The sequence below is a fragment of the Muntiacus reevesi genome, chromosome X, assembly GCF_963930625.1.
Source record: "Muntiacus reevesi chromosome X, mMunRee1.1, whole genome shotgun sequence".
Lineage (NCBI taxonomy): Eukaryota > Metazoa > Chordata > Mammalia > Artiodactyla > Cervidae > Muntiacus > Muntiacus reevesi.
This window is the reverse complement of record NC_089271.1, coordinates 131,381,774-131,407,852: the sequence shown is the minus strand read 5'-3', so window position 1 is coordinate 131,407,852 and position 26,079 is coordinate 131,381,774. Positions and strand designations below refer to the sequence as shown.

General features: G+C 42.8%; 1 protein-coding gene and 1 non-coding gene across 3 annotated transcripts in view; both read left to right on the top strand.

Annotated features, from left to right (window-relative positions):
- The first annotated feature begins 2,681 nt into the window (after positions 1 to 2,681).
- IL13RA1 (interleukin 13 receptor subunit alpha 1) overlaps positions 2,682 to 26,079 on the top strand; it is a 69,968-nt gene continuing 46,570 nt past the window's right edge. For both annotated transcript variants that reach the window (XM_065915897.1, XM_065915896.1), the window contains exons 1-4: positions 2,682 to 2,840; positions 8,884 to 9,023; positions 14,512 to 14,650; positions 15,878 to 15,998. In XM_065915897.1, coding sequence (XP_065771969.1) covers positions 2,762 to 2,840; positions 8,884 to 9,023; positions 14,512 to 14,650; positions 15,878 to 15,998 — 479 coding nt within the window. In that variant the 5' untranslated portion in view covers positions 2,682 to 2,761. The remainder of the gene's footprint in view (positions 2,841 to 8,883; positions 9,024 to 14,511; positions 14,651 to 15,877; positions 15,999 to 26,079) is intronic.
- On the top strand, positions 7,484 to 7,611 carry LOC136154975 (small nucleolar RNA SNORA35). The gene has a single exon (XR_010660669.1). It is a non-coding gene; the product is annotated as a small nucleolar RNA SNORA35 (small nucleolar RNA).

The window sequence follows — 26,079 nt, the reverse complement described above, 5'->3', positions numbered from 1 at the left end:
CTCAAGATTCAGAGCAGGCAGGCCTGCCTTCTGGAAGCCTCTCCTGCCTCTGTTCTCCCATAAGTTGTCCCTTCTTTGTGTCCCTCAGTTCCCTGTTCTTGCCTTTATGATCTCCCCTCACAATGGCTGCAACTTTTTGTTGGCAGGGCCTGCTTTTAATGACTGTCTACCTCAGTTTACTGAACTTGAGGGTCTTAATATCAAGAGTGAGGCCATTGTTTTGGATAGGTTAAACATTCCCATGCCCTTTGAGTAGACTCTTCATGTGCGCTAAGTCACTTCAGTCCTGTCTTACTCTTTGCGACCCCATAGACTGAAGCCCGCCAGGCTCCTCTGTCCATGGGATTCTCCAGGCAAGAATACTGGAGTGGGTTGCCATGCCCTCCTCCAGGGGATTTTCCCGACCCAGGGATCAAACCTGTGTCTCATGTCTCCTGCATTGGCAGGCAGCTTCTTTACCACTAGTGCCACTTGGGAAGCCCCTGTGTAGACTCTAGGTATACTATCAGTATTTTTATTGCTATACTTTTTGCAATAGACTTTAGGTGTGTAAATTGGCTTAATTCAACCAAAATACATCCCATTTAGTGGGTCTCATCATCCATCCAGACAAGACTCTTTTTTTTTTTTTTTTTGGCAGGGTGGGGGGAGCTTCCCAGGTGGCTCAGTGATAAACAATCTGTCTGCCAATGCAGGAGATGTGGGTTCGATCCCTGGGTCAGGAAGATCCCCTGGAGAAGAAAATGGCAACCCACTCCAGTATTCTTGCCTGTAAAATTCCATAGACAGAGGAGCCTGGCTGGCTACAGTCCATGAGGTCAGAGAGTTGAACACAACTAAGCACATAGCACATAATGACAAAATAATCCCCTCTCAATGGTGTCCATGACCTTATCCCAGACAACTGTGCATATGTTTGTTACCTTATATGGCAAAAGTGACTTTGCAAGTGTGATTAAATCAATGATTTTCAAAAATTAATTTTTATTGACATATAGTTGATTTACAATGCTGTTTTAGTTTCTACACTACAGCAAAGTGAGTCAGTTATACATATACATATATCCACTCTTTTTAAGATTCTATTCCCATATAGGTCACTACAGAGTATTGAGTAGAGTTTCCTGTGCCATATAGTAGCTTTTTTTATTAATATAAATCAATGATTTTGAGATAGGAAGATGATCATGGATTATCTAGTAGGTCCTATCTATTTTTCCCTTTTACACTAAAGATATTTTGTACACAAATTTTAAAAGATTACATTCCATTTACAGTTATATTGGCTATATTCCTCATGTTGTATATTCCTTGCTACCTATCTAACACCCAGTAGTTTGTACCTCCCATTCCCCTATCCCAACCACTAGCTTCTCTATATCTGGTGGGTTCAATCAAATCACAAGGATTTTTATAAATGAAAAAGGAAGACAGGAGGGTCAGAGTCAGAGAAAGAGATGTGACAAGGGAAGCAGAGGTATGAGTGGTACAGGAACCAATCAAGGAATGTAGGCAGTCTCTAGAAGCTGTAAAAGGCAGGGAAATAGATTCACCCTCAAAACCTCCAGAAGTGAACACAGGTCCGCCTACAGCTTGATTTTAGTACAATGAGACTTCTGACCTACAGAATTCTAATATGAATATAATAAAACTGGGTCATTTAAAGCCACTAAATTTGTGATAATTTGTTACAGCAGCCACAGGAGAACTAAAGGGTTCTTCCTCCATCCTCATCATCCTTAATCCTCACAATCACCCACTTTCAATCTATTCAGTGCATATTTTTCCAGCTCACCTTCCATCTCCCAATATATATCTATGAAAAAGAAGTGTGTAGAAAGTTGGCTGTGAGTTTTGAAAAATCCAAGTACATAGTATGGTACTCTGTTGTGCTCAAATGCTCAGTCCTGTCTGACTCTTCTCGACCCCGTGAATTGTAGCCCGCCAGGCTTCTCTGTCCACGGAACTCTCCAGGCAGGAATACTGGAGTGGGTTGCCATGCCCTCCTCCAGAGGATCTTCCCACCCAGGGATCAAACCTGGGTCTCCGGCATTACAGAGAGATTCTTAGCAACTGAGCCACCTGGGAAGCCCAGTATGGCACTGTCTCTCATATTTAAAATTTAGCTTTTTTCTTTCTATGTTCAACTTAGCATTATGTATCACCAGCATTCAAATATACCTTCCATCAAATATACCTGCACATAACGCGCTCCCACCAAGGGCCCTCTTTGGTCTTCCAAGCGCACCGTGTGAAGTCAGGCCTGGGATTTCTAACCCTGGACTCAGAGTTTAGGAAACAAGGGCTCAGAGGCCAACGATTGCACTCTGAGACTCCAGAAGTCCAGGTCAAGTCTCCTTCCCGGAGCCCGCCCTGCCCTGCCCGGGTGATCGGCTGGGCATGTCCGAGGTTCCTCCGGGCTGCCCACCGTTCGCACCGAGCCCGGCGGCGCCGGGGCCGGGCCGCGACGAGGTCGGGGCCGCTCTGCCTGGCCGGCGATCGAACTCCCGGGGCGCGACGGAGGCTCGGCTGCCGCGGGGCCAGGTGTCGCGCCTCGGAAGCCGCTGCTGGGGCCGCGGGCGCCCCGCCCCTCCGCGGCGCTGGCCCCGGGGTTACCTGCGGCCGGTGGGCGGGGCGGCCCTTCCCGTCTGCGCCGGCCCCCCCAGCCTCCAGGGCGGCGGAGCCGGGAAGTGGGAGAGGGAGCGAAAGAGGCGGAGACTGCGGAGGCTGCAGCCCGGCCGGGCTCCGAGCGAGGGGCTGCATGGAGCGGCCGGCGCGGCTCTGCGGGCTGTGGGCGCTGCTGCTCTACGCCGGCCGTGGCGGCGTGGCTGCGCCCGCGGGTGAGTACGGTCCCCCGGCCGGGGCAGCGGGAATCGCGGCCGAGAGGCCCGCCGGGGCGCCTGGGGCCGAGGGCCGCGGCGGGAGTCGGGGTCGAGGGCCCTCTTCGGGACAACCCGCGGCCGCGGCAGTAGGCGCCTCCCGCGCCCCGCTCGAGCTTGGGGACCCGGGGCGACCAGTCTTTCCCGGATCCCGGGCGGCGGGGGCGGGAGGACGACGGCTTGTCGCCACACTTCCCTTGGCCGTCGGGCAGCGCCGAGGAGCCTGGCGCCAAGGCCTGGGGCCCGAAAGGAGTTCGCGGGGTCGGCGGCGGGAGTGTCGCCCGTGGCCCGGAGAGGGGATGAGGGGCCGGGAGCCCGCGGGGACGGCGACCAAGGTCCGGGAAAGCGGGTGACGCGCCGAGGCTCTTTGCGCGGCGGGTCCAGCGAGGTGGCAGTCGAAGGGAACCTCTGAAGCGCCTAGTCCCTGTAGGCAAAGGACGTGAAGAAATCCTCTGTCGTACAAGAATCCAGAGCACCATCCGCGTGGATGCCTTTTTCTTTAGTAACCTTTATATTTTGGAATAATTTTCGATTTAGAGAAAAGTTGCACAGATGCGAGTTCTCATATACTCCTCACCTGGTGCGGCCATTTAAATTAATCAACCAGAGTTACTGTGAAAACTTGGGGGGGGGGCACTAATGAATTCCTGAGGGACAGATTTTGGCCTGAGCGACCTTCTGGACGTTTTTTTGGTGACAATCGTAGCTCCAGAGTTGATAGGTTTTATTGTCACGTTGACACAAACACCCACAGTTTGTTTATTGCTTTTTCAACCGGTGCTTTGGGCTTTGAAATCCAAGTTGAAATGTTGATTAGGAAACTTGGATGCCCTCTATTGATTCGGTCAACAAAACGTTTGCAGACTCTGTGTGCCCTGTGCCAGGCAGTGTTCTAGGGGCAGAGAATACAGTGGTGAGCAAAACAGATGGAGTCCTTGCCCTTTGGAGCTGGTATGCTATTGGTAGAGTCGGAATAAGGGGGGAAAAGTAAAATATAAAGTGTGTTAGAGGGCAATAAGTACTATGGAGAAAAACAAAGCAGTCCAGGGGTTTGCCATCGTAAATAGGGTGGACTACGTAGACTGCCACTGAAAAGGTGGCATTTGAGTAGAGACTTGAGGGAAGTTTGTAGTTTGTCAGTCATTCATTCAAGTGCCTGCCTTCTTTAGTACTGAGCCAGGTTTTGTGCATTGGATTAGAGCCTTAGAGTATATTGTGTAATCGTTGTGCCCCCCCATGCTCCTACTTCAATTGTGGGGGGATCTGATTTCCATAATCATGGGGCAGCTACAGTCCAGAGAAGGGAGGAGGGTCACCCATCCCCTTGGTTGTTGTCATTTAGTTACTTGGTCACGTCCAACTCTTTTGCGACCCCATGGACTGTAGCTCTCTAGGCCCCTTTGTCCATGGGATTTCCTAGGCAAGAATATTGGGGTGGGTTGCCATAGCCTTCTTCAGGGGATCTTCCCGACCCAGGGATCAAACCCGCATCTCCTGCATTGCATTGTATTGCAGGCGGGTTCTTCACCGCTGAGCCAGCAGGGAAGCCACCCATCTCCTTAGTCTCCTGATTTTCACAGTGCTACTCCAGTCCCCTCCCTCCTTCAGACTCCCTCTCCCACACACCTCACACCTGGAACAACAAACAGCTGACTCTAGCTAATACTGGCAATCCCCAACTTAATCAGCTTTGTCACAGAGGTTCATTGGCTACTTAGTTACTTAGAAATACAGAAACTTTTTCCCATTGGAAATATTGATACAATTGCATTAAGATATGGTGGGGGAAAAAAAAGCAAAACAAAACAGGGGACTGGACTATTATAATGGTCTGACCTTTCTCAGCTGTGGGACTTCAGGACTGGTCATTTCCCTCCCTTGTGCAACAGTGTCCTCTGTGAAAGGAGATTGAACTCTGTAAATTTTAAGGGCTCCTTCAGCTCTAATCTTTTGAGTGTTTATAAAAATGATTAGGTTACCAGCTTAGTTTTAGTCTGTTTAGATTGGTAAGTCCACATTTTGGCATTCTTAATAACAACTAGCATTTATATAGTATTTACTCTATGCCGGGCAGTGTTCAAGTTTTCCACTTGACCTATTTTATCTTTCCACAGAACCTCTCCTGTTGGTGCTGTTACCATTCTTGTTTTGTATAGGAGGAAACTGAGGCACAGCAAGGCCCAGAGGCTTGCTCAGAGTCTCGTAGGTGGTAGACTATAGAAGGGAGTTAGGCTTCTGACCCTAACAGTCACTTCCAGAGACCATGCCCCTAACCACTGCATTCAGTGCCTCTCTCTGCAGAAATGAGGGGAGTCCTTGGCTGGGAGGGGAGCTGGGCCTCTCTCAGAGCAGCAGGGCAGGACTCGTGGGCATTCATGCAAGTATGTACAGGCCGTTGGTAAAAAGCGAATGATCATGTATTGGAGACTTGCTTAATGACTGCCAGATTGTGTAGTCCAAACAATAAGTACCATAGGCATTCAGAAGAGGGGAAGCTGAGGGCTGGGAATTCTGAGGAAGAAATAAAATTTGAGTTAGACTTTTAGGGTGGTTGACATTTGAGTTGGTGGAGGAGAAGTTATTCCCAGTTCAGGAGGAGAGCAGGAGCAGAGGCCCAGAAGTAATGGCGGTGGTGCCCCTGTGGGCTCAATGAGGAGTCCAGCTTGGCAGGAGGGTGCATTGGCCAAACCAGTCAAGGCAGAAAGGCTTCATTTGCCCTTGAAGCTGAGTTGGGGTGCAGAGGGAGGGGAATGACACTGAAAGAGAGGTCAACAGGGAGACTTGACTGAGTGTGGGGCTGGGGGTTCACCAGAGTGCAAAGCTCTGCAGGAATCTAGGATTGGAGGTGGCCCCTAGAAAAAGATGGGTCATGCACATCTTCTGTCCAGGCCCGGGCCTTACTGCTGTGTGTTTGCCTGCCTCTCGAGACCCAGCAGAGCACCTGAATATGATCAGGATAATTAAGAGAGGTGTTGCAAGGGAAGCACTGAAAGAGGTTGATGATTAAGATGTAAAGGAAGGAGATGGATGACTCACGTATGACTCGTGATTTCCTTGACTTTTCCCGACATATGCATGCTTCTGCCAGCTCCTGTGACTGAACGAGAGGGAGCACAAGCTTTGAGTTAAGCCTTATTATTAGAGACAGCATTGATCGTATTCATTCGGAATTAGAATGGGATCTTGCACTAAATGACCATACAGACTCACTTGAGGTTTGAAGTTTAATCAAGGGTAGTTAACTTGAGTCCCCCTGGCCTTCCCACTCCCTTTTCCAGTCAGTGATCAACCCTTAAGAAATGGTTGGAATTAGGTGCCTAAGAAAAGTTTATCAGGCAGATAAGCTTGTTCTGTCTCTAAGGCCATGGGCAGATATCAATTCCATAGAAAACCAAAGCAACCGTTCAGAACTGTTGGTCTCTTCAAAAAGAAAGCACATAACACGTATTTACATAGCCCTTGTTCTGTGCCAGGCACTGTTTGGGGCTTTTCATCTGTAGTAACTCATTTAATCCTCATAATAACCATTTTCTTTGATTATAATTATCATCTTCATGTTATGGATGCAGAGAGAGGCAGAGAGGTTAAGTAACTTGCTGGCTAGTAAGTAACAGAGCTGGCATCTGAGTTCAGGCAGCCTGGCTCCATAGTCTGTGCTCTTAATCACTATACTATGCTGAAATGAAATGTCTTACAGATGAAGAGCTGTTAGAGAGCTTTACAAGAAGCACAGTCTCCACTTGTTTATGAGTTTGTCTGGATGTATTATACCCACATACATGTATTCAGATACGTTTAAACATTTGCAGATTGTATTTAAACTTTCTGTGAGTGTGTGTTTTAAAGTATAGGAAGTAGAAGAATCTCTAGAGAAATGGAAGGAATTATTAGGGAAAAAAAGGATGGCAGAGAGCCACAAATACCCTAAAATGCAAATGAGTTAGAAGATCTGACTAAAGGATGTGTGTGTGTGTTTGTGTGTTAATCGCTCAGCCATGTCCTACTCTTTGCGACCCCATGGATTGTAGCCTGCCAAGCTCCTCTGTCCATGGAATTCTTCAGACAAGAATACTGGAGTCAGTTGTCATCCCCTTCCCTAGGGGATCTTCCTGAGCCAGGGATCTACTTCAGAACAAATGGGCAAAAAAGAAATCCATTTGAGAGATGGGAAATAGGGGAGGCTAATGTTCTATTAAAACACCAAGGTTAAAAGATAGATTTTAAAAAGTCTTAAACTACCTTGAAAATTGGGGTATGATTTAAAGCGAACCATAAATAGGTAATATTTTTATTGTGAGGGCTTTAATTTCTGTGTGGGAGTGGGAGGTGGGTGAGAAGGCAATAAATATGTCAGGAAGGGCTAAACCAGCTCTCCTGGTCTTTTGGTGCAGTGCGTTTCTGGAAACTGCACAGTAAGGGAGATAATCCTAAAGTAGAGTGTGGTCTCCAGTAGGAACAAAGTTTTCATTGAAGGCTGTATACCTGATAAACGATTTGTCTTCAGAAATATCATTGATGTGATGTCAGAAAGGCCAAAATGGAATAACTGTATATTAAGTCCTAACTTAAATCCTAACTTTTAATCACTTAAAATCTTACCTTAAAATCATTGTTGCCTGAGCCATTGGTGCCCCCTGGCACCAGCTGGGTTTAAATGCAGTGCAATAGGAACTCCCTGCTTCTACAAGGACTTGGCCTGCTATGGGCTGCTCCTCCCCACAGCTGGGCCTTTGGTCTACCTTTCAGAAATGCTAATGGTAGTTGAGTCAGGAATGGTGGGCCGAATATTGAGAATTCAGGGCCGGTGCAGGCTGCCGTGTAGAAAACTGATTTTGGGGGGAATCACAACTACATAGTGCCTGTCGGGTTGATGTTTTGGGACAGACGGCATTTTTTTGTTCAGTTAAAAAGGAAGGTAATGCTGTAAATATTGCATATCATGTAAGAGGCCCAGAGTACTCCAAAGTGTTGGCATAGAGTATAAAATATAACTAACTACCCATTGATAAGTTAATATAGCTGTAGTTCTTAAGTAATTAATAATGATTAAGTTTCCATTAGTTTAAATAATTGAGTTTTGGAATAATTTTCGACTTATAGAAAAGTTGCAAAGATAGTACAGAGAAGCCCTTATCCAGTCTCTGGGGGGTGATTTTGGTAGTCCTGGAAGTTCTCAGGAAAGTTTGAAATGATATTTCCTTTCCCTCTCTGTTTCCTTCCCTGCATTTGGCAGAAGCATGAAAACTCCTTTCCCTGGTCTTAGAGCTGAGTCCAAAATAATAGAGTCAGTAAATACTTGGTGGAAACAGTGGTGGGTTTTCTCCAAATGAAACGCATTTTTCAAGACATTGGTTCACCGTTTCTTCTCTCCTCTTCCCTCTTCAGATTTGCCAAAGCTACAGTTCCAGCTGTTTAGTGTCAGACCTCAGGGGAGCAACCAGGGCTGTTAAATCTCTCTCTCAGTACTTCTTTGGAATAGTCATTAAAAAACAATTACCAGGTCACGTTAGCAAGCACAGTTAAAGATGAGCCGCTTCAACACATTCACAGAACTGCTGAGAGGGAAGTGTCTATATCGAGTGCCCTTTGGTGAGGAAGTGTAGGGGACCCCAAATACCCACAGGAGGAAAAGTTGGACGTTTAAGAATATACTGTCCTCTGGGTTTACCCTATGGCAGGTGATGCGGCATGGGAGCCACACTTCCTGGGTTTGCATCTCAGCTCTGTCATTTATCAGCCATGGGATACGGGGCAAGTGACTCAAAGCCCTTGTCTCGGTCGCCTCGTCTTTACAAGCTGATAGTCCCTGTCTCCTAAGGTTGTGAGGACTGAGTAGATTCATTTGTGGAGAGTACTTAGGATACTACCTGGGTCAGTAAATATTAGCTCTCATTAAATCAGTTTTATGTTTCCTGGCCTCTGGGACTTGGAGGAAAAATGAAATGAACCATTGAAAACACTGGCTGCTGTTGATAAATGTGTTTCCTGTGCTTGATTTGAACAGAATCTCAGCCACCTGTGACAAATTTGAGTGTTTCTGTTGAAAACCTCTGCACCATCATATGGACATGGAATCCTCCTGAGGGAGCCAGTCCGAATTGTAGTCTAAAGTATTTCAGTCATTTTGGCAACAACCAGGATAAGGTAAGTTTTCTGGAACAGGTCACACTGATAAGGTAAAGTGAACAACTGTGAGTTGGAGCTAAGAATGAGCCACATTCTAACTTCAAAGTGGGGTTTTTACTTTAAGTTGTGTCCAAATTTTTTAATTGGGAAAATTATGGAAACAACTATGTCCAAAACTGTGAACATCAGAAAATATTTGCTAATCAAATACAATTGAGGTTATTACTGTCTTAGGAAATATTAGGTATCATTGTCTAGTAGGCACTCCATAAATAATTAATTATGTTAAAATTGGTTCCTATAGGCACTCCATGAATAATTAATTATGTTAAAATTGGTTTCTGTGTTGCTGCCTGAAACATTGTATTTATATAAGACTCTCAGTTTCTCAGGGAATTTTCTTATTTACCATCTCATTAATCACATGCACAGGTAGATATGCAAGATCTATGTGATGCCAAAGAAAATGGCCATATGGAAAGTGAAAAAAATAAGATGTCTGTGAAAGGTGGGATTGACTAGAAGATTCCCTGATGTTTGAGGAAAAATGAGAGAAACTTTCAGCTTTTCTCAGTCAGATGTGCAACCGATTTCAGTGAATTTTTGTTAACAAGATTTCGGATTCTTTTTGATAATCATATTTAATGGAGATTTCTCTTAAGAGCCTTATTGGTTTGTAGCCCCTTATAGTTGACAGGTTCCTCAAAGCATCATATTTTCTGTTCAGAACTGTTTTATGCCTGTTTACACTTCTTGGTTTCTGCATCTGCAGACTCAACCAACTGCAGGTGGAAAATATTCAGGAAAAAAAAATCCCAGAAAGTTCCAGAAAGCAAAACTTGAATTTTTCAAACTGGCAACTATTTCCATATCATTTACATTGTACTAGGTATTATAAGTCATCCAGAGATTATTTAAGTATAGGAGAGGATGGGCAGAGGTCATATGCAAACACTAGGCCGTTTTAAATAAAGGACTTGAACATCCACACATTTTGGTGTCCACAGGAGGCCCTGGAACCAATGCCCCTCCCATGTAAGAGGGGTGACTCTATCTTCTTTCAGTGTGTGGGTGGGGAAGATGGAGGATGTTTGGGGTTGAATTTGCCCAGGATTTTAAGGAGGCCAATGAGAAGTTATTAATGACAGTACTTTGGCTCAGTGAACTGTGGAATCATCATGTCCAGGCAGTTTGGTGGCAGGAAGAGTCTGGAGAACTAGTTAGTGCACCATGCAGCTAGCTCAGTGGCCTGGGGTAAAGTCCTTAACCTCTCTGAGCCTTCATTTCCTTGTGTGTGAACTGTGGCTTTACACTTCTCTGACTTGCTAGGACACCAAAACTAATGAATGGGAAAGCTTAATGAAGTGAGGATGAAATGGGCTCTTCCTCCAGAGGGGAACTTGCTAATCTGCCTTCCCACAGAGGTGTTAATTGTAGTTTAGATGTCGATTGATAAGAGACTGGTCAGTTCCAAGTATTTGCCTTTTAAGAGAGGTCCTCCAAATGCGGAAGCCGGTGAAACTCTGGTAGACCAGTTCCCCTTTTCACACTGTTGGCTTCCTCTTGTTCCCAAGGATGGACCTTAGACAGTTGGAGTCTTAGTGACAGCTTCTGGTAGTTCAGCCTTGAGAAATTACAGGAAAGACCCTTTTTAGTGTGTCACCTAAATAAGCTAACTGAAACCCCCAGGAGAGATCACCATCTATCTAACAGGGCCTTGTTCATTAGCCTGTCAGCCATGCTCAAGGATCAGTCAGCTAAATATGCTGATATGCCAGCCTAGAAATGGGGCTGACTCCTCAGTATAGTTATAGAAACTTAGATATAAAAGTAACTTTAGGAGGCAGTGGAATCAGAATTGGGTTGGAAAGTTTGTCTCTTCCCCTTTCAAGTCTTGTGGCCTTAGACAGGCAAGTCATTTAACTTCTCTGAGCCTGAGCCTCCATTTTCTTGTTTGTAAAATGTTGGGGGGTGGGGGAAGTCTAGTAAAAATACTTACTTCATATGAATGGTGTACATTTATGAAAGGAGATAAGGTTTGTGATATACCTGGTACAGAGTTAGTGTCAGTAATTGTTAGCTTTTATTATGATTACTGTTAGATCGAATCATGTAAAATTGTTTCTTTTATAGGTCATATGTATGGTTCAACCAGTATTATTGTTTAATCTTGGTCCCTCCCTTTTGCTCCCAAAGAAACCTATAAAGGGTGGCCTCTGCCCAAGGCCTACTCATTTATTGCAGGCATTTGCAGCATTGAAGGCTACCAATGTCAGGATTGTGATAAACACAGATTATCACTTCCAATCAGTGATGGGGGATTTCCTGTCTGGTCCTTTTGAAGTTTACAATCCTGAGTCTGAGAATCAATGGCAGGAGAGATTTTCTTCCCCTCTCTCTGTACTTTGAATATAGCATTAAGGTTGTGAGACTACACTGAGATGTATATATTGTTATTGTTTAGTCACTAAGTCATGTCTGACTCTTGCAACCCCATGGACTGTAGCCTGCCAGGCTCCTCTCTCCATGGGATTTCTCAGGCAAGGATACTGGTGTGGATTGACATTTTCTTCTCCAGGGGATCTTCCTGACTCAGGGACTGAACCCACATCTCCTGCTTGGCAGGTGGATTCTTTTCCACTTAGACACCAGGGAAGGCCCATGGGGTGTATATATGCTTTGAAGCATATTGATGCAGTGGCATTATAATAGCATGTATGTGTTATGGTGTTTTTGTGACCATCTAATGGTCCCAGATTGCTAAATGAGGTAAATCATTGAGGTCATTTTCAGTCTTCAGATTGGAGAAACATTAAGATGAGACATAGAGAATCATAGATAATTTTTTTTAAAAAAATAGAAGACTAGTTCAAGTGGCTGCCCTCCACCAGTGTTTTAGCGATATCCAATCTGGCAATTAGAAGGATCTGGCCTCAGATTTTAGATTTCTTTCATCACCAAGAGACAGGTGAGTCTCACTCGGTGAATAAATTAAAAGGCTGTTGTTCTGTCTAGGAATCCAAAGAGGCTAAAGGTCAAGCTGACCCCCCTTTCCTTCTGAGAAAGGATTAGGAATTGGGAAAGCTGCAACCTAGCCAAATGAACATTGGTTTTGAGGGGGAGGGATCAGCTCAGGACTCTGGCCTTGATTTCTGATAAATTTTCAAAGAAGCCCAGACTCTCTGAGGGGTGGAGCATAATATCATACAACAGCTACCAGTAGAATGAGTCACCACAGCCGAAAGTCACGTGGGAGCCATCAGACATACTTCATCAAGATCTGCTGGGAGGGATTTGGTTCCTGGTCTGATAGAGGGAGCCACACTTGACTTGGCAGTCATTGACCACTGGGATTCCTACTTTATTCATGCCAGTTTAGTATTATTTGCCTTGAGCTTCAGAAGAGAATATTTTTTTAAGTATTTTATCTTTTCCCCTACCATGTCTTTTCTAAGTTATTTTATTATTCATATGCCCAAAACAAAAGATTCAGATTTAGGTACTAAAGTATGTTTTTAATTTAAGAAATTCTATTTATTAAAAATATTTGTGTAATAAAACTCCCCAGCCCACTCACTGGAACAATATCTAGTATAATAAGAGAACTGAGATTTTCCATTGATGATTCTCACTGATGGCATTTGACCATACATTTTCCCCTGGGTGTCCTCAAAGGGCAAACTCAAAGAATTATCAAGGATTCTTGGTCAGGGCGGCTCCTTCAGGGGTATATTTTTTGCTCAGTAAAATAGTGTGGTTGGTGAAATGTGCATTCAGAGCTTCCCTGCCATCATCACCAAAAATCCTGAGACTGGTCATCAGCTTCACAGGTTGAGAAACCTCACTTCCTCAGCACACATTCATCAATCCAGGGTCAGTTCCTTACTTCAGCATGGGAACAATAATGCCAAAACATTCTCAAGAGTCTTTTGAGAAACCTCATTTCCTCAGCATGCATTTATCAATCCAGGACCAGTTCCTTACTTCACCATGAGAACAATAATGGTGAAACAGTCTCGAGAGGCTTTTGTTGGCACAGCTGGTATGTTCCATCCCTGTAGGCAGCAACTATATGGAAAGCCAAATGATAAGTAGGTTCCTTGGCAAGGAGTCAGGAATTTGTTGTGAAAATGTCCTTGGCTCAGAATAGCTGGAGGCACCACTGAGGGTAGGCATGGCTTTGCTGCTGGGACAAACCTACTCAATGTTCATTTCTCCCCATCACAATTTTGTTTGCAGACATTTTTTTTCTTTTCTTCCAGGGCTGACCAACGAACTCCTCTTGTAGAGTGCTGTCTTGGCTAGTCCTTAGAGCTATTCAGTGTCTCGTAAAGTCTTGTTTTTTTCCCTGTGCCTTTGCTATGGTTTGTTGATTGATGATTGGCTGGCTACCTCTCAGAGGACATCCTTGGGTCCTCATTTTGAGAGTCTTTCACAGTTGCCTTCATGCTCAGCTGCTGGCAGGCGTGTGAAATGGCAGAGTAGCCCCTTTAGAGTGATAGATAGAGGTAACTCTGACAAAATTTCCCCTTCATGGCTCTCAGCACGTATATAAAAGGAAATGCTGTCTCCAACTTGAGTCAGAAACTATTACAAAACAGGAAGCGCCTTGGAACTCTGATTAAAAGCAGCTCCGTTCTTAATAATTCCAACTCTGTCACCTTGGAAAATGTGAATTTCCTGAAGTCCTTTAATCTCATTATTCTAAATCATAACAAGATTTGTGATTTTTATCTGTAGGCTGTCTATAAGTTGGCTTTCTGTGGTTTCACAAAGCTTACCTTTCAGAATAAGAGTGTGCTGCACTCAGTGCATATAACGTCAGCCCTTATCATTCCTATGTTTATGTGAGATCGTCAAAATGATCAGTGCAGAAAGATGTTTGGTGAAAAGTCGTTCCTCAGCCCTTAGGTTCCCCTTATTTACTTCCTCTCCTCAGAGGTGTCCAGAGTTGCCAGATTCTTAGACCAGTTCATTTGACCTTAGTCTTGATGTTACACTGCGTCTACTTGGAATTGAATTTTGATAATCTCACTGTGTTTCCTTTGAGATTGCTCTTAGACAGTTGACATGTTAGCATGGTAGGTTTATAGAAAATGTCATGATGTTTATACATGAAAATGTGAGGAACTGTCTTTTATTTCTACCAGGGTTTCTCAATGGTGGCACTACTGCCATTTGATGCAGGATAATTCTTTGTTGTGAGGGGAGGGAAGGCTGTCCTATGCCTTTTAGAGGGTTTAGCAGCATCCTTGCCTTCTGCCCACTAGATGCCAGTAGCAGTTCACTCTGCCCCCTGCCGGTTATGGCAACTAAACATGTTTCTAGACATCAATAAATGTCATCAAGGGGTGGGAGAACAGAATCACCCCCAGTTGAGAATCACTGAACTGCATACCATTTGCTAACTTTTCATTTTCTTTACACATTTCAGCATGCAAATGTTTTATTACATAAATGTATTTCTGTGCATTGGCTACAGCAATACCAAATTTCTTTACCTTAGAAAATTGCTCCAGAAACTCATCGTTCAAAAGAAGTGCCCCTGAATGAGAGGATCTGTCTGCAGGTGGGGTCCCAGTGCAGCACCAATGAAAGTGAAAAGCCCAGCATTTTGGTGGAAAAGTGCATCTCTCCCCCTGAAGGTAACAACTGAAAACACTATCTCTTGGCATTTAGAGAATACATCCAAATTATCTACCTGCTTATGTTCAGTGTTCATTAATTCTTTCCATTTTCAAACACTTAAGTCTAATAAGTGTCAGGCACTTGTACTAGATGCTGACAACACACTGAGATGCTCACAGACAACTTGAATGGCCATGCCTGGTAGTTATAGAGTACTGAATAATTTGGAAAGTAATATACAATGGCACACCCTCAACGCACACACGCACACACCTTTCCCCTGAATCGAGCTTCTTAAGCTTATTCTGTGAAATGACAAAGGTGTGTATTATTATTCTGATTCATTTTATGAGGAAGAAGGAAACTGAGTGAGTTGCTGTAGATCTTCAGATCCTAGGTCCAGTGCCTTAAAAAAATAACAGCCATATTATTCAGTATGGGTAAGAGGCTGGGATCATGGTTTATAACAACTTAACCTCCCCTATTCTCATTTCCTGAGGAGTTTAATAATCTGAATAAAGCCTAAACTGTATTATGACCAAAAAGTGATTGGTGATGCCAAAAATTGTATTATGACAAAAAATAGCCTTTTAAGGATCACGAGAGATAGCAGGTGTGAATTTTAAACAAAGGTGTTTAATTTAGAGATGTTATATCTTAACTTAAAAGGCTTTCTAAGCATAGAGATTTCAGATCAATAAGATTTTCTGGCTCCTAAGACCATAACACACAATAGGCAGTGACTAAGAGTTATATTTTGCTTACCTTTCCCTAAATTGCTTCAAGAGGAATGTTTTTTTAATTTTTAAAACAAGATGTGTCAGTATTGCTCAAATGACAGGAAGGTAAATTATAACTCAGTAAACGTATTTTTTTTGTAACGACAAGTAGATCCAATGGTTGTTTATGTTTTCACATTCATTTGGGAAACTTCATAGTCATTTCCTATGATTGAAATATTGTTTGACCTTTAAACTCTGTCTCTAGTTAGGAGTACAAGAGTTAGGGTCCCTTGATAGTAAAGATGTCTTCTTAATCTGAGATGAGAGAGAAAGTTGTGAGCAAATTAGATTTGGGTTTTCTCCCTCCTGGGTGCCTTCTGGGTCAAATGGGAGTGAGAGGTTAGGGGTCAGTTTTCTGGAAAAGCAGCCTGAAGCACCCTCATCACCCCCAGGCCTCAGAGTGATTGGCTAGCTGGCACTACAAGGAGAGGACAGTCATAAACTCTTGGTTGGATGTTCTAGGTGATCCTGAGTCTGCTGTTACTGAGCTCCAATGCATTTGGCACAACCTAAGGTACATGAAGTGCACTTGGCTCCCTGGAAGGAATACAAGTCCTGACACTAACTACACTCTATCCTACTGGTGAGTATGGACAGTACACTTACTGCAGAGTGACTGTGATTGCATTAGGAACCTTTGGAACTAACCTAGTTAAAACATAAACAGAATACCCTATTCCTTTCTACAGTTTGCTCCAATGAAAAAGGCATCTGCTTTTGGTGTCTCATTTAAAAAGAAAACCTTAAAAATAATTATAGATCCTATCTACCCTTTACCCAGTTGCTTCCAATGGTAACATCTCATATATAGGGTGCAGTATTAAAACCAGAAAATTGACATTGATACAGTCAGTCCACTGACCTTATTCCAATTTCACCAGTGTTCCGTCCAGGCATTTGGATGTGTGTGTAGTTCTATGCAGTTTTATCATATCCAAAGATGCAGAACAGTTCCATTACCACAAGGATCCCTCTAGTTGCCCTTTTATTTATTTTTTAAAATAAGTTAATCAATTTGGCTGCACCTGGTCTTAGTGGCTACATGAGAGATCTTTAATTGTGGTATGTGGGATCTAGTTCCCTGACCAGGGATTGAACCCAGGCCCCCTGCATTGAGAGTGAGGAATCTTAGCCACTGGACCACCAGGGAAGTCCCAAGTTGCCCTTTTATAGCTACCCCCACCTCCTTCCTGCACCCCCTCTCCCCACACTCCTCTCCCGCAAGTCTCTAACCTCTGGCAACCACTCATCTGTTCTCCATCTATAATTTTGTCATTTTAAGAATGTAACAGGAACAGAATCATACAAAATATATTAATAACTGTCAGAGGCTGACTATATTTTTCAGTCTCTGCATAATACTCTGGAGATCCATCCAAGCTGTTGTGTATATCAATAGTCCATTCCTTTTTCTTGCTGAATGATGTTCTATGATATGGATATATCAGTTTGCTTAACCTTTTATTCACTAAAGGATATCTCGGTTATTTTCAGTTTTTTTGCAAGTATGAAGAAAGCTGCTATAAATATTCATATTCAGGTTTTTATGTGAATATCACTTTTCAGTTCTCTGGAACAAATGCCTTAGGGTGTAATTGCTGGATCATATGGTAATTGCATATTTAGTTTTATTAAAAAGCCGCCAAATTATTTCCTAGAGTAACTGTATTGTTTTACATTCTCACCAGCAATGTATGAGTGATTGGTATTTATCTTTCAAAAGGAAAATTATCATTCCCAGAGTTTAAAAAGTAGTTTAGTGCCCCAGACAATAACTTATATTTCCTGTGTGTGACTGTATCTACAAAATTTGTTAACTTTCTAAATTAATCTTTCATTATTTCCTTTCCTTTGGAGCCTAGAATTGATTATTAACAACAGAACAGGGAAGAAAGAACCAGGTTAATCAACTGAATTTAAGAAAACCTCAGCATACATAGTGGGTAAAGCTCTGAAAGGTGAGCAGAGATAAGAAACCTGTCTTTTTACTCCTGGAGCTTCAATGTAGAGGTGACAGCGCTGGACACAGTTGTTCATATAGAAAGAAGAGTGCATGATGGAGGCTTGCAGAAGTGTAGATAGGCTCTGTGAGAAGTGAGGGTGGAGCTTGGCATGGTGATGGAGCGAGGTCAGAGGCATTGCTGAAGGGGTGGACTGCCCAGATGGGGAAATGTCTCTGAGGCTGGAGGCTGGCGCTGAGGCAGAATGGTCTCAGGACTGGGGGTATTTAGTTTATGTGATTCCAGGTAGGGAAGCAGGAGGTCTGATGTTGGCAGAGTGCCCTGCACGTGGCCTTATCCCCCCGTCTATCATTCATTCAGACTGTTTCTGAGAGAGTGGGGTATGGAGGGCCACATCCAGAACTTCTGAAGTTATAGGGTGAACAGGTCCTTTATCCTGGAATGTCCATTTTGCCCAATGACTGGATGAAAAATATGAATATTTTTGGTATGTGACAACCCTCATGGTTCTATCATGGAATAGGACACCAAAAAAATCACATGAATTCTTGAACAGAAACCTCCCAGGTGGCCTGGGGGTTGGCATTCCCTCTCTTCCCCTGTCCCCAGAGGTGCTCCAAGGCAAGCTGAGGGGCATGGTGGGTGAAGGCAGACAGCATTGAATTCATGTGGTTCAGTCTGGAGTCCCCCTGACTCCCCAGTACAGATCATTCTCATGTGAGGTTTGCAGTTTCGCTTGCTTGCTGGTGGTACCTGTTGCTTCTCCTTTAAGCCCTTCAGTGGTTCCTGGCGCCTGCGGTCTAAAGTCCAAACTCATCAGCAGGAGCAACAAAGCCTTTTATGCTCGCTCTCCTAACTGGCTCTGTCGCCTCAGTGTCATCTTGCATTCACCACCCAGCCCACACTGAACTTCTTTCAGTTCCTCAAACTCACTCTTCAGACACTCAAACAGAAGAGTGGCATACAGACCCGGCATTCAGGCAGAATAGCAGAAGCACTCTGCATGCCCTTGTGGCCCAGGCCTCGCCTGTTCACCTGGACACTTCTAACTTGTCCTTCTTATCTCAGCTCAGGCATCTCTTCCCTTCCAGAAAGCCTTCCTTGACCTCTCTAGCCTAGGTACGTGCCCAGTTGTCGTGTACCATGGTACCCTGTACTTTCCTGTGTCATAATACTCAGCACATTGTGTTGTCATTTCCTGTTTACTTAGTGGTCACCGTATCCAGGCTGCCGTCTCCCTTGAGAGCAGGGACTGTGTCTTATTCTGCCTCCCCACCCCATGCCTGATACACGGGAGGTGCTCTATGAATAGGTTTTTGAACGTTTGGTAGTATCCAAAGTTAGACAACATTCAGGATTGGGGTGAGGACTTAGGGGGCAAGGTTAAGCAACTCAGGAGCATTATAATTCAGGAATAAAAAGAAAGAAGGATGGAATAGATCTGCCTCCCCAAGAACTAAGCCTTTAAAGAAGCAGCCTGGCCCTGGTGATATTTTGGTGAAGTCTGGAGAGAGCTGTTACTATAGACTTTGAAGTCTTATAACTTGTAGGATCCCTGAGTTTATTAAGCTATTAATTCCCCTTGGTTTTCCTAGAGTTGTTATTGGTAAAATCACAAGGAAAACCTTCAAAGAATCTATCTTTAGCAGGGGCAGGGAAAGGAAGGGAAGAAATCTTAAAACTTTATCTCAGTCCATGGCAGACTGTGCAGGAAAGTAACCCAAATATAGAAATTAGGGTAGCTCTGAGAGAGATGATAACCTAGCTCTTGGAGTTCTTATTAGACAAATTTGGGGAAGTGCCTTGGAGCATGTGTTGTTATTTAGTCGCTCAGTTGTGTCTGACTCTTTTGCAACCCCATGGACTGTAGCCCATCAGGCTTCTCTGCCCATGAGGTTCTCCCAGGCAAGAATACTGGAGTGGGTTGCCATTTCCTCCTCCAGGAGAACTTCCAGATCCAGAAATCAAACCCACATCTCCTTCGAGTCCTCATTAATTATCTGTTTTATATATAGTAGCGTGTTGTGCTCAGTCACTCAGTTGTGTTTGACTCCCTATGGCCCCACTGACTGTAGCCTGCCAAGCTCCTCTGTACATGGAATTTTTAAGGCAAGAATACTGGAGTAGGTTGACATTTCCTCTTCCAGAGGATCTTCCTGATCCAGGGATCAAACCTGCATTTCCTCCATTGGCAGGTGGATTCTTTACCATTGAGCTACCTGGAAAGCCCCAACTTGGGGCATATACCAGCACAAAATGAATCTTAGTGCAGATTATAAAACTAGCATCCCCTCTGGATGAACAAATTATCAAAAACTGGCCCAACCAAATAAGAAGGCATTCTTCTTCCTCTGGGCTGAAGTGTTCATCTTCAGCACAGTACTTACCAAAGCTGACCGCAATGGTGCTTGGGCTGGTTGGCTGGCTTTCAGCCCTTAGTTCCTGCTGTGGTGCAGGGATAAGCTATAACCATGGGATAGCATCCATCCCAAGAGAGTGGGGGTTTGCTGGCACGCAATGGTGGGGGGAATGCAGCAGGGACACCACTTCTTGTCATACACATTCCTAGAGCATTAGCATGGATTCTTCCTATAACATGAACCTGTACTGTCCAATACAAGAGCCACTAGTCACACATGACTGTGTTTACATTTTAATTTAAAATAATTAAAATTAAATTAAAACTTAAGTTGCTCAGTCTTACTAGCCAGTTTCACATATGACTGGTGGTTCCTGTACCAAACAGCACAAATTTCCATGATCTCAGAAAATTATATTGGACAGGTTGGTATAAATTCTGTACCTTTTGCCCTTACCACCTTATTCTCTTTTCTGGAGCCATACTGCTTGGGTTCAAATCCTGACTCTCTTTCATACTAGCAGCATGATTTGGGGCAAGTCACTTCTCTCAGCCTCAGTTTTGTAATCTGTAAAATGGGAGTAGTAACAATAGTGCTGCCTCTTAAGGATGTTTTGAGGGCTGTTATATGAAGCGTGTTTGGAGTTGGCCTAATTGCTAACATCTGTAGAGTAATCATGCAATACATGCTAGCTATATGGTTTTTTATTATTCATCCCCACTCCCTTGAGGATGCAGCCAGTACACAGAGCTGACCTCTTCCACCACCTCACAGAATTGGCACCTAGCCCACACCTCTTCCTCCCTGCTCTCCCTTAGAGAGATCCTTTCCAATCAAAACCACAGAAGAAAGACACATGGCTCATTCATTGTCAAACAGTCAGAATTTGTTTAAGTACCAGTTTAAAATCACGTCAAACAAACTGCCAGAGACTTTTTCCCTAATCTCCAGTCAGAAAAACGTGGAGTCATTTTTGAGGCCCCAGGGCGATGACTTCCAGTTCTTCAGCGATAGTCTGGCATTGAAGGGAGCCTGACCTTAATAGCTACAGACTAGCCAAGCCAGTGAATTTTAGGGAATTTCTTAACAAACTTATCATCTTTAGAGTGCAGGAAATAGTCTTTAATTTGTCCATTTCCTCCTTCTGTCCTCAGGGTGATTGTGTGGATTTCAGTGTGTGGTTTTTAACAGGAAGCACTCAAATGCCTCCTATCTTAGGTTATCATCTAATCTTTCACAAGATTTCAAAAATTTTCTCTTCAAAATCAGTATTTTCCCTTTTGTTATGGTTTCTAAAGTACAACAAAAGATTTTTTAAAAATTTCTTATCTGGAGTCCACGAGAATATGTGAAATACTCAGGGTACAATGAAAAAGGAATCTCAAAGGTTACTCATTAGAGGAGTTCCTTTCATTATTGAAAAAAATGAACTTTCTACATAGTTCTCTTTAGTTATGTAAGAATAATGTCGTAAGTTTCTTCAGTTTCTATTTCTGTGTGGGTGCAAAACATTTCAGGCCTGTCTAATCTAAGAACCAGTCATGGCTGTAACTTAGTTTTTTAAAAACTGTTTTCATTCATGAACCACAGGGGCCAACAACTAGGAGAAAAAAATTATATACTATCTCTTAAAGGACAAGGTCACTTTCTATATTGAAACATTTCTTTGAACAGCCTTTGAAGAAGTAAATACTTTAGATATGAATTTAAAAGTTTTTTTTTTGTTTTCATTTTTTAAAAACGACATTTTTTAAAGCAGTTCTCGGTTTACAACAAAATTGAAAGGAAGGTACAGAGATTTTCCATATACCCACTGTTCCTACAATTAATAGCTTCCCCCATTATTGATATCCCTCACCAATAGTATATTTGTTACAATTGATGAAGCTACACTGATATACATCATCACCACCAAAATTCTATATAGTCTATATTAGGGACACACTCTTGGTCTTCTACATTTTATGGGTTTGGACAAATTTATGACATATATCCATTGTTATAATTACCATACAGAGTACTTTCATTGCCCTAAAAATCCTCTGTGTTCCACTAATTCATGTCTCCTCTACCCCAAGCCCTGGCAACCATTGATTTGTTTATTCTCCTAGTTTTGTCTTTTCCAGGATTTAGTCTGGTTGTAATCAGACAGTATGTAGCATTTTCAGATGTGCTTTTTTCACTTAGTAATACACATGTAACATTCCTCCATATCTTTTCATGGCTTGATAGTTCATTTCTTTTTGGTGCTTAATAATATTCCACTGTCTGGGTGTATCACAGTTTATGTATCCATTTAGCGACTAAAGGACATTTTGGTTGCTTCCAGGCTTTGGCAATGATGAATAAAGCTGCTTTAAACTTTTGTATGCTGGTTTTTGTGTAGATGTAAGGTCTCAATTTCTTTTGGTAAATACCAGCACAATTGCTAATCATATGGTAGGAACATATTTGGTTTTTAAGAAACTGTCTTCCAAAGTGGCTGTACCATTCTGTATTCCCACCAGCAATAAGCGAGAGTTCCTGTTGCTCCACACCCTCATCAGCATTTGATATTGCCAATGTCTGGATTATGGGCATTCTGACCAGGGTGTAGTGGTATCTTGTTGCTTTCATTTGCATTTCTCCAATGACATGTGCTTATTTGCCGTCTGTATGTCTTTGGTAGAGTGTCTCTGAAGATCTTTGGCTCATTTTTTAGTTGAGTATTTTGCTTTATTGTTCAGTTTTAAGAGTTCTTTGTATATTTTGGCTGATAGCCCTTTATCAGATGTGTCTTTTGCAAATATTTTCTCTCCTGCCCCTCCTGTGTTTGGCTTCTTTTCCTATTCTCTTGATATTATCTTTTGCAGAAGTTTTTAATTTTAATGAAATTCAGCTTATCAGTTATTTCTTTTAAAGATCATGCCTTGGATGTTGTATCTAAAAAGTCGTCACCATACCCAAGATTGTCTAGGTTTTCTCCTAGGAGGTTTATAGTTTTGTACTTTACATTTAGATCTGTGATCCATTGTGAGTTTAGTTTTGTGAAGAATATAAGGTCTGTGACTAGATTCTTTTTTTTTTTTTTTTGGCATGTGAATATCCAGTTGTTCCAGCACCATTTGTTGAAGAGACTATCTGTGCTCCATTGTATTGCCTTTGCTCCTTTGTCAAAGATCAACTGACTGTATTTATGGGAAAGATATGCTTTTTATAAGACTGGATTTGCAGCACAGTCCCCTGGAGAATTGCTGTCAAAATGCTTATCTTAGTCCTTGGGCAAAACCTTCTAAGTAGGATTCTCTGGGAGAGGGGTGGAGGGACCTGCATTTTTCAAATGACCACAGATGATTCTAAAGTAAACAAATCAAGGGTTTGGGACTCTTTCCTCTTGGTTCATTTTCTAAATTGTCTTCCTTTTCTGCAGAACGTTTGTACATCTCCCTTGTGACTGATGATGTAAGGCTTAACTCTGTGTCTTCTGCTAGTTACTATAAAACAGAATCCTTTGATAACCTAAACAAAAAGTGTAATGAGCACATTCTGTCTGCCTCTACTGTGCTGGATGATCATTGGGGAAAGGTCAATGTAGAAGTTTTTGGAAATGAGAAAGAAGATATCAGAATTTAGAGCCACACAGTAGAGTAAGACACTCAGGATGACCTCATGCTATGGAACATTGATCTGGCAGTGGTTCAGTTCAGGTCAGTTCAGCCGCTCAGTCATGTCCGGCTCTATGTAACCCCATGGAATCTAGCACGTCAGGCTTCCCTGTCCTTCACCATCTCCCAGAGTTTGCTCAAACTCATGTCCATCAAGTCGGTGATGCCATCCAACCATTTCATCTCTATCATCCTCTTCTCCTCCTGCCTTCAATCTTTCCCAGCATCAGGGTCTTTTCCAATGAATCAGCTCTTCACTTCAGGTGGCCAAAGTATTGGAGCTTCAACTTCAACATCAGCATCAGTCCTTCCAATGAATATTCATGATTGGTTTCCTTTAGGATGGACTGGTTTGATCTCCCTGCAGTCCAAGGGACTCTCAAGAGTCTTTTCCAACACCATAGTTCAGAAGCTTCAATTCTTCCATGCTCAGCTTTCGTTAGGGTCCAACTCTCACATCCATACATGACTACTGGAAAAACCGTAGCTTTAACTAGATGGACCTTTGTTGGCAAAGTAATATCTCTGCTTTTTAATATGCTATATAAGTTGGTCATAGCTTTTCTTCCAAGGAGCAAGCGTCTTTTAATTGCATGGCTGAATTAATAATGCACTGCATGCGCCATCTGCAGTGATTTTGGAGCCCAAGAAAAGAAGTCTCTCACTGTCTCCACTGTTTCCCCATCTATTTGCCATCAAGTGATGGGACCATATGCCATGGTCTTTGTTTTTTGAATGTTGAGTTTTAAGCTAGCTTTTTCAGTCTCCTCTTTCTCTTTCATCAAGAGGCTCTTTAGTTCCTCTTTACTTTCTGCCATAAGGATGGTGTCATCTGCATATCTGAAGTTATTGCTATTTCTCCCGGCAATCCTGACCCCAGCTTATGCTTCGTCTAGCCCACCATTTCACATGATGTACTCTGCATATAAGTTAAATAAGTAGGGTGACAATATACAGCCTTGAGGTGTTCCTTTCCCAATTTGGAACCAGTCCATTGTTCCATGTCTGGTTCTAACTGTTGCTTCTTGACCTGCATACAGATTTCTCAGGAGGCAGGTCAGGTGGTCTGGTATTCCCATCTCTTTAAGAATTTTCCACAGTTTGTTGTGATCCACACAAATCAAAGGCTTTGGCATAGTCAGTAAAGCAGAAGTAGATTTTTCTGGAACTCTCTTGCTTTTTCGATGATCCAAGGGATGTTTGCAATTTGATCTCTGGTTCCTCTGCCTTTTCTAAATCCAGCTTGAACATCTGGAAGTTCTTGGTTCACGTTCTGCTGAAGCCTGGCTTGAATAATTTTGAGCATTACTTTGCTAGTGTGTGAAATGAGTGCAATTGTGCAGTAGTTTGAGCATCCTTTGGCATTGCCTTTCTTTGGAATTGGAATGAACACTGACCTTTTCCAGTCCTGTGACCACTGCTGAGTTTTCCAAATTTGCTGGCATATTGAGTGTAGCACTTTCATAGCATCATCCTTTAGGATTTGAAATAACTCAACTGGAATTCTACCACCTCCACTAGCTTTGTTCATAGTGGTGCTTACTAAGGCCCACTTGACTTCACATTTTAGGATTTCTGGCTCTGGGTGAGTGATCACACCATTGTGGTTATATGGGTCATTTTTGTATAGTTCTTCTGTGTATTCTTGCCACCTCTTCTTAATATCTTCTGCTTCTGTTAGGTCCACATAATTTTTGGCCTTTATTTTGACCATCTTTACATGAAATGTTCCCTTGGTATCTCTTATTTTCTTGAAGAGATCTCTAGTCTTCCCCATTCTATTGTTTTCCTCTATTTCTTTGTATTGATCACTGAAGAAGGCTTTCTTATCTCTTCTTGCTATTATTTGGAACTCTGCATTCAGTTGGGTATATCTTTCCTCTTTTCCTTTGCCTTTAGCTTCTCTTCTCTTCTCAGCTTGTAAGACCTCCTCAGACAACCATTTTGCCTTTCCTTTTCTTCAAGATTATCTTGATCACTTCCTCCTGTACAATGTCACGAACCTCTGTCCATAGTTTTTCCAGCACTCTATCAGATCTAATCCCTTGAATCTATTTGTCACTTCTGCTGTGTAATCGTAAGCAATTTGATTTAGCTCATTCCTGAATGGTCTAGTGGTTTTGCCTACTTTCTTTAATTTAAGTCTGAATTTTGCAATAAGGAGTTCATGATCTGAGCCACAGTCAGCTCCCGGTCTTGTTTTTACTGACTGTATAGAGCTTCTCCATCTTTGGCTGCAAAGAATATAATCAGTCTGATTCTGGTAGTGACCATAAGGTGATGTCCATGTGCAGAGTCATCTCTTGTGTTGTTGGAAGGCAGTGTTTGCTATGACCAGTGGGTTCTCTTGGAAAAGCTCTGTTAACCTTTGCCTTGCTTCATTTTGTAGTTGAAGACCAAACTTACCTGTTACTTCCAGTATCTCTTGTCTTCCTACTTTTGCATTCCAGTCTGCTATGATGAAAAGGACATCTCTTTTGGGTGTTAGTTCTAGGTCTTGTAGGTCATCATAGAACTGTTCAGCATCAGCTTCTTTGTCATTAGTGGTTGGGGTATAGACTTGGATTACTGTGATATTGAGTGGTTTGCCTTGGAAATGAACAGAAATCATTTTGCTTTTCTGGGATTGCATCCAAGTATTGCATTTCACAATCTTTTGTTGACTATGAGGGCTACTCCATTTTTTCTAAGGGATTCTT